The 19,355-nt window shown below is 28.2% G+C and overlaps 3 protein-coding genes and 1 pseudogene across 5 annotated transcripts; 2 read left to right on the top strand and 2 right to left on the bottom strand.

Moving 5' to 3' along the window:
* Positions 1-115: 115 nt before the first annotated feature.
* Hibch (3-hydroxyisobutyryl-CoA hydrolase) lies at positions 116-3,301 on the bottom strand. Of its 3 annotated transcripts, none has more exons than XM_072887058.1 (9): positions 3,149-3,301; positions 2,553-2,710; positions 2,349-2,442; positions 2,040-2,110; positions 1,693-1,934; positions 1,353-1,594; positions 1,057-1,279; positions 796-983; positions 116-729 (listed from the first exon to the last, which is right to left on the bottom strand). In XM_072887058.1, exons 2-9 carry the CDS (start codon positions 2,652-2,654, stop codon positions 584-586), a joined length of 1,308 nt encoding a protein of 435 aa, XP_072743159.1. In that variant the 5' UTR covers positions 2,655-2,710; positions 3,149-3,301; the 3' UTR covers positions 116-583. The 3 variants fall into 3 exon arrangements, with proteins under 3 accessions (XP_072743159.1, XP_072743158.1, XP_072743160.1); XM_072887057.1 differs by having other exon boundaries at positions 3,110-3,300; XM_072887059.1 differs by having other exon boundaries at positions 3,122-3,300.
* Positions 3,302-4,704: 1,403 nt separating this feature from the next.
* LOC140662874 (phospholipase A1-like) lies at positions 4,705-6,823 on the top strand. Its single transcript, XM_072886562.1, has 7 exons — positions 4,705-5,045; positions 5,123-5,267; positions 5,348-5,475; positions 5,696-6,006; positions 6,123-6,225; positions 6,386-6,457; positions 6,545-6,823. The coding sequence occupies exons 1-7, from the start codon at positions 4,873-4,875 to the stop codon at positions 6,717-6,719; spliced, it is 1,107 nt and encodes a 368-aa protein (XP_072742663.1). The 5' UTR covers positions 4,705-4,872; the 3' UTR covers positions 6,720-6,823.
* A 1,676-nt stretch (positions 6,824-8,499) lies between these two features.
* On the top strand, positions 8,500-11,734 carry Twr (signal peptidase complex catalytic subunit SEC11 homolog C twr). Its single transcript, XM_072887062.1, has 4 exons — positions 8,500-8,761; positions 8,852-8,961; positions 9,906-10,055; positions 10,144-11,734. The coding sequence occupies exons 1-4, from the start codon at positions 8,714-8,716 to the stop codon at positions 10,376-10,378; spliced, it is 543 nt and encodes a 180-aa protein (XP_072743163.1). The 5' UTR covers positions 8,500-8,713; the 3' UTR covers positions 10,379-11,734.
* Positions 11,735-12,323: 589 nt separating this feature from the next.
* LOC140676293 (probable cytochrome P450 304a1) lies at positions 12,324-16,834 on the bottom strand (annotated as a pseudogene).
* Between the last annotated feature and the right edge of the window lie 2,521 nt (positions 16,835-19,355).

Below are 19,355 nucleotides of genomic sequence, written 5' to 3'. Positions count from 1 at the left end.
ATGTGTGTATGTATGTGTATAAAATATATATACATATGTACATATATATATATATATATATATATATATATATATATATATATAAAATACGTGCTGCATGTTATAGAACACACAGTTATATGTTGTCTGTAAATTAATTTATTGCTAAAAGTTAAAATTTCATAATATATTCATAAATATGTAAATATAGTGGCTTATTCAAATTTTGCAAATTTGGTTGGTGAATTTAATTTACATAGATAAATCCTAGAGTCGCTTCCAAAATAAAAATTAAAAATATGAAATATATTTTACGTGATAGTACTTAGTTGTAAGTACTTATGTTTTCTTCATTATTTTACACAAATAAAATGTTTTATATTTTATATAGTTATATATTATGCCATTTGTTTAGAAAATAATCTGATAAATTGATTTATACAATACATTCCATTGATCTATTATAAAAAATATGAAAAATTGAATCTGAAGATAACGTCAACGGCTTTAATATAAATCTTACAATCTGTACAAAAAAATTATAAAATATAACAAATTTTCTAAGCACATCTTTTTATAACAATATTCACAGTAAAGCTTTCTTTCACAGTTTACTAGCACGCAATTTTAATTCTTTTTCTGCGGGAAGTGTTGCAAATCGTTTATTTACATATTCATCAGTAACATCGGCCAAGGATGTCGGTTTCCATACCGGCTTTTGATCTTTGTCAATCAGGAGAGCTCTGACACCTAAAATGAGATATAAGAGAAGAACAAAGAGAAAACTTGTTGGACGCAAATTAATTATTTAATTACCTTCATAGAAATCACCGTCTCTGCTCAGGGCGGTATACGCCAATCTATATTCAATCTCTAAGCACTCTGCCAAAGATTTTCCCTTTCCTTCATCGATTGCTTTCTTGCTAACTTTGAGAGCAGAAGGAGACATTTTCAGCAACATTTCTACGTTCTTCTGCGCCCATTCTGAATTATCCTTTTTTAGCCTTTACAAGAAAAATTACACATTCCTGAATTATAAATTTAAAAAATGTCAATTTGTAAATGTCTGCGCTTTACCTCTCAATTATCTCTTCGACGGACGGAGCAGAAAAATAATGTTCTATCTGTGACATATGAGGCGCCAAACTGAATTCATGATTTAATTTCGGTTGATATTTATTTAAGATCTCGTCAACTGTGTCGGTTGTGTTTTGCAACGCTAACAAGTCGCGTTTTAAATCTGCGAGTTTCTCCGACGGGACAAAATGCGTCGCAATCCCAGCAAGAAGTACGTCAACACCTTGATAAAATATATATTTATTATATATACGTATATATGTTTCATACAATTTGAAATTTAATTGATCATCTACCTTTCAATCTATGTCCCGTCAGTCCTAGGTAGAGGCCCAATTTTCCTTTCAATCTTGACAAAAAGTAACTCCCGCCGACATCAGGAAATAATCCTATCGCTGTTTCGGGCATAGCAAAGAGCGTTTTTTCCGTGGCAACTCTGTATTTGCCATGTACAGATAATCCAACGCCACCTCCCATTGTTATCCCATTAATTATAGCTATATAAGGTTTACTGTATGTTCCAATCAAATAATTTAAGCTACAAGAAAGAGAAAAAAAATACTTTATAATTTATTCACAAATATCTAAAAGATACTGATTTGTATTTAAACAGATACTTTTTCTTTTATGACTTACGTGTATTCTTTTCTGAAAAATTCTGCGCCCAGATTATTTCCTTTTGGTTCATTCAATGCCAAAACGAGCGATTTGACATCGCCACCTGCGCAAAATGCTTTTTCACCCGCACCTTCTATTATTACCAGTTTCTTCAAAGATTCCCATTCCTTGAGAATGGGATAAATCTTTTGTACCATGGATAAATTTAAGGCATTCAATGCTTTAGGCCGATTTAAAACTATTACGCCGTTATCTCCAACCTATTTATATGTATATTAATTAATATAATTTTAATTAATTCTAATAAATTAATAGAGAATTCAACAAGAATTAAAAATTCTAAAACATAATATGCGCAAACATACATCTTTTAAAAGGATTTCATCATCGACGTTTGTTTGCATGTTGGCTGCTTTTTTTCTATCTTTAGAAGATGCTGAAATATGGAATTTGTATTTAAAAAAAAATGACAGTACATGTATATAATTTATCCAAAATCTACAGGATTCTTTAATTTTTGTAACTTTATATTCTTAAATTAAGAATTAAAGAGAGAAAATATTATAATATTTAAAAACTGTAAAAACTTTTATAACATGAATTAACAATATATTATTGGTACATTTCTTATTTCTTCCTCTATTTGTCCCTATAATATAAAGTTATATTCTCACCTGTCAGAGAACTTGTCGATAGCCATCTAACAGTAGCACGTATAGCAGTTGCAGCGACACTTGAATGATGTAATTTTCCTGAGATATTTTGTATCTAGATAATTATATATTTATTTTAATTATAATGTACTTGTATTGTAATTATAATATTTATTGCAACTGATGCAAATTTAATTCATATATATTTATAAAAGTCGAAATTACCATTTTTTGCATAATAAAGCGATAATCAATGTAACAAAACCTGACTATTTTTTGTCGATTTAGATAAGCTGACGTAAATGTTCTATGTACGCAAGTGCTCATATGTGTATGAAATATTTAAATATACACGGTGTCTTAGAACCATTGAATATATTCTTCTAAAATATATATTTTTAAGAATAATTTTCAAATCTCGAAAAGAAAAGATTAATCATTACTTATTCTTTTATTCTTAACGTTGTAAATTTTACGACAAATTTAAAATTAGAAAATAATATTTGAAATTGATTGAAGAGTACGATTTATATTAACCATTTTTTTTTTTTTTTTTTGAAGAACTTAAATCCGCTAAAAAATTTAAATTGTTAAATAATTGCTCGAAAATTATAGATAATTTTCATAAAAAAAAAAAAAAAAAAAAAAATCAGAAGAAAGATTCTAAATCAGTCTAAAAAAAACTATGAGAGATATATAAGAACATTTAGCAATTTAGATCCATCCGTTATAAAATTCGTAAAGGTTATCGCATGATATTCTTTTGCAATATATGTACATACGTTAATACAAACATTTGCATAGTTTCGAAAAATACGAACTTAATAAAAATTTCCGTTTATCTTTTTTATAAAATATAACTGTCAGAAAGTCAATCAACTGTCAACTCGAGCCAACTCAAACTATTATTACGAAGTACGAACTACCGACAAATAACCACTCATCGCGAGTCGCGGAATCGCGAAAGACTGTCGCCACGGTATACATAGTAATCATGAGTAGTCGCTGTTTTTTTCAAATCTGAACAACCATAATGTACGAATATCCAGAAATGACGCCAGACTGTTCACGAAACTGGAGCTTGTTTATAACCCGTATCAGACTATATAAAAAAAAAAAAAAAAAAAAAAACGTTCAATCAATTAAATGTGTTATTTTTGAACTAGTAAAAAAGTTTACATGATTTTTAAATTACAGTAAATATTTCTTTGTTCTGATTAGTCAATCGAATTTTAAATTCTCGCGCGCATAAAATAATGTATATGCTGTGCCAAACTACTCTAATCAGTTTCACACATACAATTTATTTTTATATAAATTATATAGATTTATATTATTAAAATGATTAAACCGTCTGTATTAAAAATTTAAATAAAAAGATTTAAATTATAACTACGTAATTATATATTAGTTACAATTGTTTTTTAACTGGAACAAAAGTTAATTAAACCTACTTTTGATATTGAAATCGAAGAGTCGAGTCGCACGTTTATATTAACCAGCACACATGTTCAAAAGATGTTTATGAGAGATCCATAGAATGTTAAAACATATTTTCTCTTATAAACATCTTTTGAATATGTAACGTTAGGGAACATTCCATTGAAAATTCTTCATAAATATTCTACTCTTGTTTACACTCATGTGTTTATAATTTATAAAGAAACGAGTAAAATATTCAATAATTATTCTTCATGATTGTAATCATTATTGTAATATTTAAAAATTAGTTTAAGAAGATTAAACATTAATAATAAATTTTAAATCAAATAATCAAATTCCATTCAAACAAATTCAAAAATATATATACATACCTTCAGAAGAATCATTCTTACAATACATATAATGCAAATGGATTACCATTAATTTTGCTTTCGGCAATTATTCAACAAATTAAAAAAAAAACGAAGAAAAATTCGCAAATGTATATCTAGTTATTTCTGTAAATTTTTATAGAAATATAAATTTCCATCAAAGATTCAATTTTTCCTATGGTTTTCAATCAATCTTTCAAGGTTTCGTCGCGCACGATTTTTACATGTCTCGATACAGTTTTACTGCTTCATAAAATATACGTAATCCTCGAAACATTGGCAATAAAAACTTTATGATAAAATATAAATTAATGCAAAACGTATAACATATTACGTTTAACATATGTGCTGCATAATGGAGTGATATATATGTTGCAATAATTTGTCAAACCAAGGGCAAGATCGTTATGAAATAATATTTGCCACACTATGTCACTTTTATTGTCGGATAATGTCAGAAATAAAAGCGAATTGCAAAGAGAAGAAATATGTACGCGGTAGCGATATTTATTCATCATTTACCATTTTATACATTAGTATTGTAAAACACGCTTCCATATTTTTTGCACTCGCTAAACAGTTTACACAGCCGCCAATAATATGTTGCGAATGTCAATATTTTTTTTTAAAACCTAACTTATCTATATAAGAGTTTAGCTTTTAATATCGCGAAATTCATTAATTGATTCAGTTTCTTATCAGTATCCAGTAATATCTTTATTCGTATCGAAATGAGAACTGTTACTACGATACTTGTAATTTTTCTCGTACGATGCGTGTATTTACATCCTGCAGATGAAGGGACGAGTATCATGTTACCCGATATATTGTCGAATATAAAAAAGATCACTAATCAAGACTGTATCTTCGCCCCTGCATCCATGTCGATGGTTTTATACAATAAGTAAAGCGCAAATAAATTTGCCATTTCTCACGCGCTGATTATATTCACGCTGATTATACAATATACATTTTTTTCAGTGATAATCTTGAGGGCAAAAATATTGGTGTATCAGAAAGCTGCGATAATGTTAATACATCGAAACCAATTGTCTTTATAGTCCATGGTTTTATCAGCGATGCAAATTCGACTTACACTTATGAACTGGCCAAGCAAATGGTCAAGGTAGGTATTACACGATATTAAAATCAAGTGTAAAAGTATGAAACTCAATAAAAATTTTAAAAATTCTTTTGTTTTTATAGAACAACTATACAGTATTTTCACTAGATTGGTCCAATGCAGCGTGCAAAAATGGAATACCCGTTCTTAAGTTGTTGGAATATCCCGTAGCAGTGAAGAATACTCGTGAAATAGGCAAACTTATGGCGAAGTATACTTATTTTATATACATTATGTTAAAAAGATTGAGATATAAATATAATAATAAACAGAGTTTCTTATATCAAATGATATGCGCTCCAATATTATTACAATATATAACAAGAATAATTAATATAATAATGCTAGATAAACATAGTATTCAATAATGAAATTACTTATATAAAATAAAGAAGATAAAATGTCTTCAGCGTATGAATTTTCTTTTTCAGATATGTTATACAGCTGATCGATGAATGCAAAATACCGCTCGATAAAATCACGTTTGTTGGTCACAGCCTTGGTGCGCATGTGTGTGGTTTTGCTGCAAAGCACATCCAGGAGGAGACGAGCTACACGATTGTGCGTATTTTCGGTGCTGATCCCGCGGCTCCGTTGTTTGCTACTAATTGCTGCGATGAAAGGCTCTGTAAAACTGATGCCATAAATGTAATAGTTCTTCACACATCTATTCTCGGAATCCCATATTGTATGGGTCGTATCGATTTGTGGTTTAATGGTGGAAAAAAACAACCAGATTGTGGTGAGATAAGATATTATATTTAATTAAAATAAATTCAAAGATGTTAAATGTTACTAAAATGACAGAAAGTAAAATATCCACTGGAAATATTGTGAATAAATAAATTTATGTTTTAGGTTTACTGGAAAATATTCCGTGCTCACATAGCAGATCCATAGAATACCTGACTGATTTATTCAATAATTATGTATTTCCTGGTGTTCAAAATGAAAATTCATTGTAAGTCTGTTTTTTTTTTTAATAATTGATCAGTATGTTTAATTGAACATAAGGAGAACTAAAAATACTTTTTACCAATTATTATATATAATTTTATAATTATATATATTTAATACAAGAAACAGAAAAAATGAAGGTTACATTATCTGATTTTTTTCAGAACTTTGAAAAATGTATTCAAAATATCGAAAGTTGAAAATATGGTTGAAGATATATTTGAAAATTACAGAGGGTAAATATAAGTCATTACTCAAGATCACTTATTAATTCTGTCTTGTTTAACTATTGTTCTACTTATCATGACTTATCTTTCTTGCAGTCTTCCCTATCCTGATTCTACTACAACCGACTGCATTATCTTGGATTACAAGATTTTCAATGTTGGGCCAAAAGATAAACTCAGGAAAGGCAGTTATTATATGTTTGTTAACTCGGAGCCTCCTTTTGGTTCACGAGACTCTTTTAGTTGCAAGTCACTAATAGTAGAACAGTAACCGAGTTTGAAATTCAGCTTATTACTTATCTTATTGTATTAGAAACAAAGTTTCACAAATGGCACTGTTTTAAATCAGCAATTAAATCGCACGATAGCACAGCATATTGTCTTTTTCTTTTTTTGATATCCTCAAATTCTATTATTGACAGAAGGGAATCGGCTGCAACGAAGCCAGATGATCGCCTCGCTCAATATTGAGCAGATGCATTCTGTTTTTGTGTGTAAAATGCAAATGTAAACTTTTTTTATAAAAGAACATTGTCAAAAAATCACTGTTAATCAACTATTAAATCAAAATTTGCGTGACATTTCGCGAGAAACACCATCATCACAACACATACAGTAGCCATGTCACTTATCACTTGTCACTAGGTTTGTTTTTCATTCCTGCACTTCTGAACTAGTGCAGTAAGTTAGAACGAGAAAAAGTATATTTGTCTTATTCTAACTTATATTGCCCTAGTTTAGAAGTATAGGAATAAAAGACAAACCTCATGTTTTCTTCCATGATGGAAAGAATTTACACCATAGTTTTCATTAATTATGAACAATCATAATACAAAATGCAAAAGTATTCACAGAAAAATGACATTCAATTGCTCACGTTCTAAAGTTACTAGATTAAAGTACCGCAACTAGGGGAAAAATAGCCACCATTTTGACTCCACGCTACGCGGCCATTTCAATTGTACGAATGTATTATGCCAATTTTTTATAAGAATGAGAGAAAAAAAACATGAATTATATAATAAGTACTTTATTTATGTATTATTGGATTCGTGATGTAATAATGTGATCATCTTACATTATGATTGGCTCAATCTAGTAAAAAATCCTAAGCAGCGATCACTGTAAATAGTTGTGTGTTAGGGATTTTCAAGGGAGAAAAAAACATTCAGTCAGGATGAGGCAAACTAGTAAAATTTTATAAACTTTTGAATTTGATTAAAAATAATGAAAATTAAATGTTAAATACGAAATTATATTATTTATTCAAGTTTACAATGTATTGACATATTATTTTGCTATTATATAATATCGCTTTTTTATTAATTTATTTTTATTTACAATTTCTATAATCTAAATATAACATACTTTTATTATATTACTAACAATAAATTATATTAAATACATAATTTAATAATATATACTTATATTATTATAAAAATACTATACTTATCTAAATATATTTTTTTATTTGCAATTAATGCAATAAATAAATCAAATTATTTAATTTAAATTTATTGAATATATTTAAATCTTGTTTCGATGAGTATATACATATATACAAAGTTAGTTGCACTTCACTAAAAAAATACAATCTATTATTTTATTTATAAAAAGTATTTTATTTTAACATTTTTATTTAAATTAAAAAATTTTTTTTACTAAAAATATATACTACACATATATATTATTTTTTATTTCACACATATACATACATAATTGAATTACATAATTGTAATCGACCACGTTTATTCTTGATGATGCGTTTGACCAATTATAATAAAGTTCTTTGTTGAACGCAGTCTACATAAAGGTGCCTTTTCATGCTGACGCTCGACGCTCATTTTCAGCGTCAAAAGACATCACGTGACCAAAAATAAAAATACCAATTTGTCAATTTTGATCACGTGATCTGTTTTGACGCCAAAAATGAGGGTCGAGCGTCACCATGAAAAGGCACCTTAATACGAGTTGATCAAGATCAACTGATCAACAGGCTGCTCTATCTAAGCTTAGTATTCCATGATCCAAGTTTGACACTCCAGTTGCTCCGGCTGTTCCGCTTTTTCTATCGATTCGCCGTTCCCTGTTCATTGTTTACGTGACGTGGTAATAGTCGTGGTTCGTGGTGAATCTTGGTGCCAATGGTGGACATATTTATATGTAACCTGTGGTGGTAGGTACAGGGTGCCGGTTATATTCGAATCAACGAAACTGGAAGCTATTATCTCTCCGATTCACCTTCGAGCTCTGTAAAATCTCATCATGTTGCAATCGATATTCGACGATGTGCGACGTATGAATAAACGCCAGGTAAATTTTTTCTCTTCCACGATCATTATCGTGTCGCGCGAGCAAAAGATCGCATATGGTGGCCACATATCACTGCTTTTTGATTTTCAGTTTCTGTATCAAGTACTGAGCTTTGGCATGATAGTCTCGTCCGCCCTGATGATATGGAAGGGTCTGATGGTCGTCACCGGCAGCGAGAGCCCTATCGTCGTGGTGTTAAGGTATAGAAATAGACCTAAATCTAACCTAGTTTCTCTTCCCCCACTGTCTAGGTATTTGAATTAATTTTTAATTCTTCTTTATAAGAGCTGTTAATTTCTAATTGACTGGATGTTCCTAAAGTGATTATTTATTTTACCAAATAATAGGAATTATAAAACATACCTTTCTAAGATAGATGAAAAGATATATATATATATATATATATATTAAATATATTACATAAAATATATTATAGACGTAATTTAATTATTAGCTTCTATAATCTTTTCATAAAACATACGTTTAAACATTAAAGGTGTTACCTTTTAAAGTGATTATTTATTTTACGAAATATTAGGAATTATAAAACATATTTTTCTAAGATAGATGAATAAATATACATATTAAATATATTACATAAAATATATTATGGATGTAATTTAATTATTAGCTTCTATAATCTTTTCATAAAACACATGTTTTAGCATTAAAGGTGTTATCTTTTAAACCGTTACAATAATAATTTTGAAGATCAGCTACATTTTTTAATTCTTCTATAGTACGTTTTAAATTTAATGAAATTTTAGGCAAAAAATCTAGTAGTATTAAATCAGATAAACATGCTGTTCTTGGTTGAAATCCTTTATGAAAAGCATTGATCATTTTTTTATAAATACATGAATTTATATAACAATAGATGTAGCATTATGCCAGTGTAACAATTTTGTAAAATACTTCTAATTTCACTATAGAAATCACTTTAAAAACACCATGTATAATACAAGTGTCTTATCATGTAAAACGATATTTAAAAATTAGAAATACATGTATATTAGCAGAAAGCTTGATAACAGCAAACGTTACATTGCACATCATGTTAGGATAATTCAGTAAACTTGCAGACATCCATGTAGAATAAAATGATAAATTTATATTGATCCATTTGCGCTAATTCTTAACACAGTGGTAGCATGGAGCCTGCATTCCACAGAGGGGATTTGCTCTTCCTTACTAATTATCAGGATGAACCAGTGAGAGTGGGCGAAATCGTTGTTTTCAAAGTCGAAGGCAGAGATATACCTATTGTACACAGAGTACTTAAACTTCATGAAAAGTAAGATTCATACAATTTGGAATACAAATATATCAAACTATTTATCAATTAAACATAACATAAATAAAAAAAAACATCAAATTTCTAGGGGTGACCAAAATAATACGGTCAAGTTCCTCACGAAAGGTGACAACAATTCCGTGGACGATCGAGGCTTGTATGCCCCTGGTCAGCTGTGGCTGACGCATAAGGATGTGGTCGGTCGGGCGAGGGGCTTTCTACCGTATGTTGGCATGGTCACTATATACATGAATGAATATCCTAAGTTTAAGTATGCAGTATTAGCATGTCTTGGACTGTATGTTTTGGTACATAGAGAATAAAGTTATGCTCTCGATAAATTGAAGAATTATGTTGTGGTAAATCGTAATGTCCAGGAAAATGCATGATTTGATTGTTTATATATATATATATATAAACGCAAGAGCTATGTACGATAAGAATTCTTACGTACATCATTGAACTTAATTAGGTATTATGGAAACATTCAAGTCTAAGTGCATTTCTCTGTACATATATTTGCGTATTCAAATCAATAATCCGAAAAAGAATTTAAAAACCTTGCTGAATTATTCGGGAATAGATTTATACTCGCAACACTTTGTCTTGATTTTCATATCAAGATATGAAATTGTTTATACGAACGATCGATACAAGATGTATCATGTTTGGATCTATTTGTAATTAATTACGATATGTAGTATTCTAGTTTAAAAAGTTATGTACAATATATACATATATACATATTCTGTCTTTTTGTAATAAAATTGCAGTACAATTAAGAAGGTATTAGTCACATAAATACGCATACGATGCGAAGTGTGAAACTGGCCATTAACCGCACTTGAAATTGTTATGCAAGTTGTACATACATACGCGAAATATGGGACTACATTTGTTCTGTTTACAAATCATCGATAGTGCTCTGGGAATCTCAAATGAAAAGCAAGCAATTTCGATTTTGCGTTTGATTGTTCAAACGCAAAAGAAGCATGTGACTTGCTTTATTTTTCCTTTACTGATGATCATTAACGATATGAAAGTGATTAGATGTCGAGAACAATTACTGCTACTACTACTACTACTACTACTACTACTACTACTACTACTACTACGATGAAATCCAATGTTTAGATCACTGCGGATTATTTACACAAGAGATCTCCCTATTTTTATGCTGCTGATAATCTGGATCACAATTGCGAATTTTTGAGATATCTCGTAAACCAATTACACATTTTGTTTGGATAACAGAAATATTTTTTTAAATCTTTTAGAAATTTCTTAGAAGAGCGGCCTTCGGATATTTCTGTTTCTCGGGTAATTATACATCACACAGTTCATAAAAGTGACACTAGTCGTCATTGTTCAAGCGTATTTGTAACGCGTATAGTGTTTATACAGTAGACAAATTATCATTAATTTTTCTCCGCTTTTACTTGAAAAAATAAAACGACAATGTGTGTATTATATAAATATAAAATCTTAAATGTGAAATGAGTAAATTTTGTTATAATTATGAGAGGAAAGAGAAAAACACTGTGAGAACTAAGGATAGATAGTATTCTAAATATTCCAACATACGTGTCTATATGAGCGTATGTCGATTGTTTTTAACAAGGCACACTGTAATTATTTTTGTCTCAAATGTGAAATAAATTTGTAATATTTGAATCCAACATGATATGTATTGCTAAAGCCTTTTTATTTTCTTATACAATTCTACATGTATTACTTTCTCTAGCTTTATTCATGTACGGTCGAATTTTGCTAACTCGAATTTTTATTTATTTTTTAGAAAACCTCTACAAATCGAAGAAAAATGGGAGATTAACTCGAAGTATTTTTTGAGCTACTTTATAGTAACCTTAGTTAGTACTACCTTTACAATTCGAATTATTTCGAGATATAGAGGTCAATATGAATTGAGCAATAAAATCTTTATTATTCGAAGTAAAAACAAGATTCTGCAGCAGCTTCTTTCTTCTACTTTCTTTTTTCTTTATCCATTCTCCAAAATAACTAAATGTGTTAATAAATGACAATAATGAGTCTTATTGTCAGTAATCTCCTTGAATCAACATCTTAAATAATACAGCGAAAAATTAAATTCCATCAAAATTTTTATAAGCCGAATTTTTTTCCCACCTCTATAACTTGAAACACTCGATAACACTCGAATTATTTTCTGTTCTCTTAAGATTGGAGTTAACGAGGTTCGATTATAATTTTTTTATTATGTTGTTACATAAAACTCTCCTTTAAAGTTTGTAAAAATTTTTTTTTGTTACAATATATACTATTTCTTATTCAAAATAGGGATCAAAATAGAAATTAATGTAATTCTAAGCGTATCCACAACTCTTTGGGACTGATGATTAGGCCAGGTACCTTGTCGACGAGACTCGATGGCTCGTCGTCAACGAAAAATAAGTTAAAATTTTGCAATAAGAGGGCTATCGTTCCAAACATGTTATATCTAGCATAAGTTTCTCCTGCGCATAATCAATGACCTGTACAGACAGAAAGGATTTAAAATTATTCTTTTATATTATATATATATTATTATTATTAAGAAATTTAAATTGATGGACTCTCTTTTTACGTCTCTAGATACATCTACAAATCGTTGTATATTGGCTCACCAAAACCGAAGCGTCAAGTCTTTACTTAATTGCCCGTTTTCCTTCAAAAATCTTTCAAGAAGTTTTCGGGATCACCCCACATGTCAAGTTGGTGATAACCGGCGTATTCACCGGTATATTATAGCCTCCTAATGTAGTTTTCTTCAGAGTTTTATGAATTATGCCAAGCGGAGCAAGGGTCTCGATTCTTAACGACTCTCGAATTGTCGCTTTCGTATAAGGCAAACTGAAACAAAAAGCGAATGCATATTCAAACATTTGCATTTCTGTGGCTTAATCAGATTCGAAGTACTAAAGAAAAAAAAAATATATATATATATATGTAAATTAATTTTTTAACAGATTTTTTATCACATCTAATTGAATACATGGATTCAGTGTGATATTAAACAAGGTGTATACTCCCGGAAAAAACTTGGAAAACCTGGTATTCACAGAGAATTTTATTATACCTTAAAAAATCATGGAATTCTCATGGAATTTCGTTAGGATTCAGGGAATTTAAAAAAATGTCAATGAAGTATTTATTTTAAAATTTTTTAATAAAAATTTAAAATATTTTAAGTTTAAAATCTGCTTAAAATATATATTTTTTCTTCATGTCTATATAGAATTGTTTAAAATATATGTTTTTTGTTTATGTCAAAAAATGATACGCTAAAATAAATAAGCTTATTTTAAAATTGCATCTAAAAATATTTGAATTTTACCTGGAATTTTGAACAAGAATAGCTGGAAGATCCTGGAATTCTCAGGGAATTTTTTTTCAGAATTTGAGTATACACCCTGTTAAATAATTATTATACACAGATAATAAGTGACAATAACAATTTTTTAATACTACACTGAATTCGTATATATATATATTCAATTGCATGTGATAAGAAATTTGTTAAAAAATTAATTCAGTATATGTAATAAGAAATCAGATATGATTATCATAATGGAGTATATTTGAGAATTAATATCGTAATCTTCAAATCCATAATAGCATTAACTTACTTTATTCTGTCTGCCCACGTTACCAAACGGCCAGTCCCAACAACACTGTCTATTTCATTCTGGACTTTCTTCATAATTTTGGGATGATGCATCAAGTACTTGATAGCGTGGGTAATACCGCTTGGTATGCTGGAGAAAGCGGGGAACATCATATCGATTAGCAAAATGATCAATTGCTCCTCCGTAAAATAAGGTGACTTGTCATCTTCGTTTAATTTTTTCAGATAATTATCGATGAATCCCCGATCAACGTTCTCGCTTAGAGTAGCTTTTTGACGCTCTAGATCTTTCTACGAAATAGTAAAACATGTAATCTTATCTTTCGAAAGAATAAAAAGGTTGTTTGTTTATTTTATAATCGATATATAAATCGTATATCTAACAATTTTAGTAAAATGGAGATAGTTTTAGTTTAATAAAATTATTAGGTATAAGTTTGATACATACATATCACGTTGATATAGAATAAAAAAATTAATTTAGATTTAAATAAAATATGTGAGCTGGTTCACATATAAACATATAATTTTGCTGGGGTTTTTTAAAAATTCCGAGTGAAATATTTAGATTATTTAAACTTTAAAAACTTTTCCAAAAGCGTTTTAAATCAAAATTAAATTTCATATTACGCGTAATTGTATTCAATAAAAGGTCCTACCTTGACAACATCTATCATCGCGTTACTTCCAGTTATATGATTCTTATAGCCAAACATATTGCCAAAGTGTTTCAGAAATGGACGTTGAAAAAGCGCACCGCCGCTCGGATCGTTCGCTCTTTGCATCATTAAAGCCGAGCGAGAGTTGTTAGCTGCCGAGGCGTACAAAACATCCGGGAAGAGCGCCAAGTTGCTGTTTATTATTTTCTGCAAAACAAACTTTTCCTCATTATAAAAGATAATATTCGTATATCTCTTAAAACAGATCTGTACCTTTTCTTCGTCATAAATTGGCCCGTTTTTCAGCATATCGATGAGCAGGGTCATCTCGTCCATGATCTCGCTCTCGAGCTTGTCTTGACGTCGGCCAAATCCAAAGTCGCGCATATGTCGGAGAGCAAATCTTCTCTGTTCCTGCCATTGTGGGCCTTCGATGAAAAATATACCTGTAAAATTTTACAATATTATTTATTTGCCATCTCTCTCATGTTTCTACGAAATCTATCTTACGTTTTACTTATCTGATAACTACCGTTATCTACTCTGTTACGTAAATGTGAAATGTTTATTTTGAAAGAAAAAACAAAAACTAAATAAAAGATTCTCTTTATGCAAAAATATCGCAATTTGTCAGGAAATAAACGAATGAATATGAATAATTATCATGCGCATTACTTAGCTCCTTTTTGAAAGCTCGATCTTTTATAAAATCTGCGTTTGTAACTTGGCCATCGAACTCTCCCCTCGAGAGTATATTTCTTTTATGTTTGCATAATCATTCGCAACCATTATAAAATAATCACCCAGATAGCAGCTGAAGAACTTTGATTTTAGTTTCTCATAATAGTCGCATAATAGTCAAGAACCAGATGCACATATTTGTAGTTTTTCCATAGTAACAGCTAGTAAGCTCCTCCTATTGAAATTCTGATAAGACCTAAGTCAACAAATTCGCAAATAAATAAAATTAATGATTAACCGAGATTATCAAGATATAATAGATCTCACTAAGGAGACTTCTATTCATCAAGAATATTCGTTAAACATACATATAATATAAAATATATAGTATATATATATACAAACATATGTATATGTATGTGTATAAAAATTTCTTTTTTAAACAATAAAATTAAAAATAAATAAAAAGCTCTGAGGTAAAAAATATCAATTATAAAAAACAGACAAATAAGAGTTAAGCGCCAAATTTCTTGTTTCATAATTTGTTATAATAATGTGTCAATATATGTATGTATAAAAGAGTAAAATTATAAAATTAAATAAAATTTATAAAATTTATAAAATTTATAAAATAAAATATACACTATTATAACGAATCGAATATTTGATACTGGAGATGGAAAGAAATCGAAATTAAAAATAAAAAATTTAATATATAATATATAATAATTTAATGTACTTATACGTATTTTTTGATATATTTTAATTTGTATGTATGTATCTTTGTGTTCACAAATTTTTTTTTGCATCACGACACAAACTCTATTAATAGAATTTTATTTTAAATTTTGTCACAAATTATAAATCGTTTAACAGGCTCTTTAAAATATAACTTTATATTTAGAAAACATTCAGATCTTCATTTTTTACACCTATAATTATTTCTTATTATAAAAATTATAATTTAAATAATTTAATATTTTTATTTGCCAAAAATTTAAAATTACTATAATAATAAGTTATATTTTAATAATATAGCAATTTTCTACCCTATATGTTTCCTAACTTTATGCATATATTTTCTATTATACCATTTTTAATATTGAAATTAAATTTTATACATTTTGAACAGATATAACTCTTTATTCATGGATAATTTCTGGTCATTAATGCAGTCTGCCTTTAATAAAAAATTTCCTGACATGGACTATATTTTAAATGATGAAGTTAACTATCGAAAAGTGTTAAAATATTGTATTACGTTAAATGTGACACGAGATTATGATGAAAAGAATATCATTAATATCAGATTTAAAGATTTTGACACACAAGGAAAATTTGTCATTCCTTTTTCCTCTACGACTCAGATACATTCCGATTTCAGTAATTTCAACATTTAAAAAAATTTTTTTTGGTTATTACACATATCAATAGAAGAAAATGAAACAATACTTAAGACGAAAATACTCCAATTCTACAATGACACTGATTGGAACATTTTTTTATAATTTTAAATAAAACAATTATTACACTGATTTATTTTACAATATATTAAATTAATTAGTAAATCTTGATAACATTTTTATTTTAAAACATATTTTTTATACTCGCTACATCGTATAAATTTTTAATAATACGGAATAATGCCCTATTACAAATTGTATTATTCGTTACTGCACATAGCTAACTTTTATGTTATTTAAAATAAGATTAAATATAAGAAAGAGATCTCATATTACATTTTGGTTCGAAAACACATTTTTTTTATTGATGACATACTTACATAACTGCATGATTAGATTCATACGTATATCATGTAAATGCATGTAAGTCAATTAACTTACATTGCTTAATTATTCATAAATATAATCACATTTTTTATATGTTTATGTTTAGTTATAAATCTTGATAAATCATACCTGCGTAATTGACTTATAACAGTTGATGTAATTTATTTTATCATAAATAATATGAAAAAACATTAATTTTATATTTTATGAGTATTAATATTAATATGTTAATATATAACGTGAAATTTTTATCTTGCTATATTGCAAAAACTCAATTTCACGTTTGTAAAAGCTAAGATAGAAAACTAGTAAAAAAAGGGTCTTATTATATTATATTATTAAGATTAAACAAAAATATGTACAAAAACACATTACATAAAAACGTAACAAAAAGTATGCCATACAATGTGGTTTGTAATGTATATTTATGTAGACAAGATTATTTTAAGCTGATAAAATATTTTGCATAATATTATTTTTACATTTAATATAACATAATTTAGTATTTATAACTACAAGTAGCATTTCTATGTATAACGCGTGCTTTGAATATTTCCAAATTAAGAAAAAAAAATACAGTAGTTCTGAATATCTTTAATAGTTTATGTTTTGGATGAAATATTGTTTAATAATCCGTACAATGTATTTATTGTCGCGACAGGATGCTATCGCGTTCAATACGATGACGAAAATTGAAGAAATATTGTCGTGTATTTGAATTCTAAGGATTACACTAAAATACATGCTCTTAATCGTGCTCAAATTATTGTTGATGCGTTTTATTTTCTGATGACGGACCAGCTCGATTTATCAATTTTCGTAGAAATTATAAGATACATACCGCGAGAAAAAGATGATATTGTATGGTATCCTATGTTGAAAGCTATTGAATATACGTCATCTTTCTTTCCATTTCAAGCAAGTAACAATATCAAGGTATAATTATCGACTTCTTTCTTGTGCATGAAGAAATATGTGTAATATATATTATTATATATCTACATATATTACATTTATAGATGGTCGTTTATGTATGTAAAATTAAAAAATAAGAGAAAAAATATGCTGTAAACTTTAACATTTTAAATACTAGACGCCGCATATGTCAAATGAAACTAATTTATTAATATTTCTCTCAACAATAAATACTAGTATGCTCTTATTATTAGATATTTTTATATAAAATTCTGTCAAATTCTAAAATGGAAGATACATGATTTATTAAATTATTCCGTTATTAAAACACCCAAAGGTACATTGTTTTGTAAAGAAATTATTTTTTATTTATTTTTTGCAAAATTCATAAAGTGTCTTAATCACGTAAAGAAACATATGTTAATTTTATAAAAGCGTTGCAAAAAGTACAAAGTTTTGACATAAATTTTGTATATGCAACAAGTTCACTTAATACTATCAATAAGTCAAAATTCTTAATAATAAATAAAAACTTATACAAAAAATTTATTACTTATTAATTAAAAAGAAGAGAGAGAAGAAGAGAGAGAATGAGAGAGAGAGAGAGAGAGAGAGAGAGAGAGAGAGAAAGAGAGAGAGAAAGAAAGTGTGGCTGTGTGTATAAATATACAAAGTTTACATTAATTTATAATTTTTAGGTTTTATTAGGAGCAACATTATTTACGTTTATTCAAAAAGAACTGGAATATTCCGATATGTTTGCCAATAGTTTGATGCAAGAAGTTGCCAAATGGGCATGTATCATGGGTCATCCAAAATGCTTAGAAAAGGCCAAATATATGTTATCACGTTATCTCTATGGTTGCCGCAAATGTCTTAAAATCAAGTAATCTTTTTTCAATCACCATTTTTTAATAGTCTTCTTTTTGTTATTCTTATCAGGAGTATTTCATAAATATTTTGCTACAGATGTAAGATTTGAACTTTTATAAAAAATTATTTGTTTTTTTTTGGAAATCTAGCCCGCTTTGGCCAAAATGGAAGGAATGGATATTTAGCAACGGTATGATGATGGCGAATATGATGACTTAAAAGAAACTTTTTAATATATTTATGAACGAATCTAAGAATGAAGTCTTAAGATTTCTGACGTGCTTTAAAGATCCTGCTATTATTTGCAACTATATAAATGTAACATCATTAAATAATGCTAAATTAGTAAAGAACAGAAATTTTGACAAATTATTTGTTTATAATAAAAGAAGATAAAAGTATAGAATAGTTTTTAATTCCTCTTAAATGCTTTCCAGAAGTTATTATTTTAAAATTAAATGTATAGTGAGAAAGTTAATTAAACCATATATTGATTTATTACTATAGTCGATTGCGTTTCTTGACCTGACCTCTTTATCATTTTGACTTTAAAAATTGTTTATATATCATATTTATTATGATGTCAAGTGTTGTTAAATCTCCACAGCTTTGAAGAACAGCAAAATCAAACAGATACAGGTATATTCTCGACATTAACAGTTCACAGAGATAAAGACTTAGTAATTAAACAATTAAATTGTTATTTCAAAACTGAATTCTCATCAGCAGACAATTT

Source organism: Anoplolepis gracilipes, chromosome 2 (genome assembly GCF_047496725.1).
Source record: "Anoplolepis gracilipes chromosome 2, ASM4749672v1, whole genome shotgun sequence".
Taxonomy (NCBI): Eukaryota; Metazoa; Arthropoda; class Insecta; order Hymenoptera; family Formicidae; genus Anoplolepis; species Anoplolepis gracilipes.
Note: the sequence above shows the minus strand (reverse complement) of the source record. Positions and strands in the feature narration are given on the sequence as shown.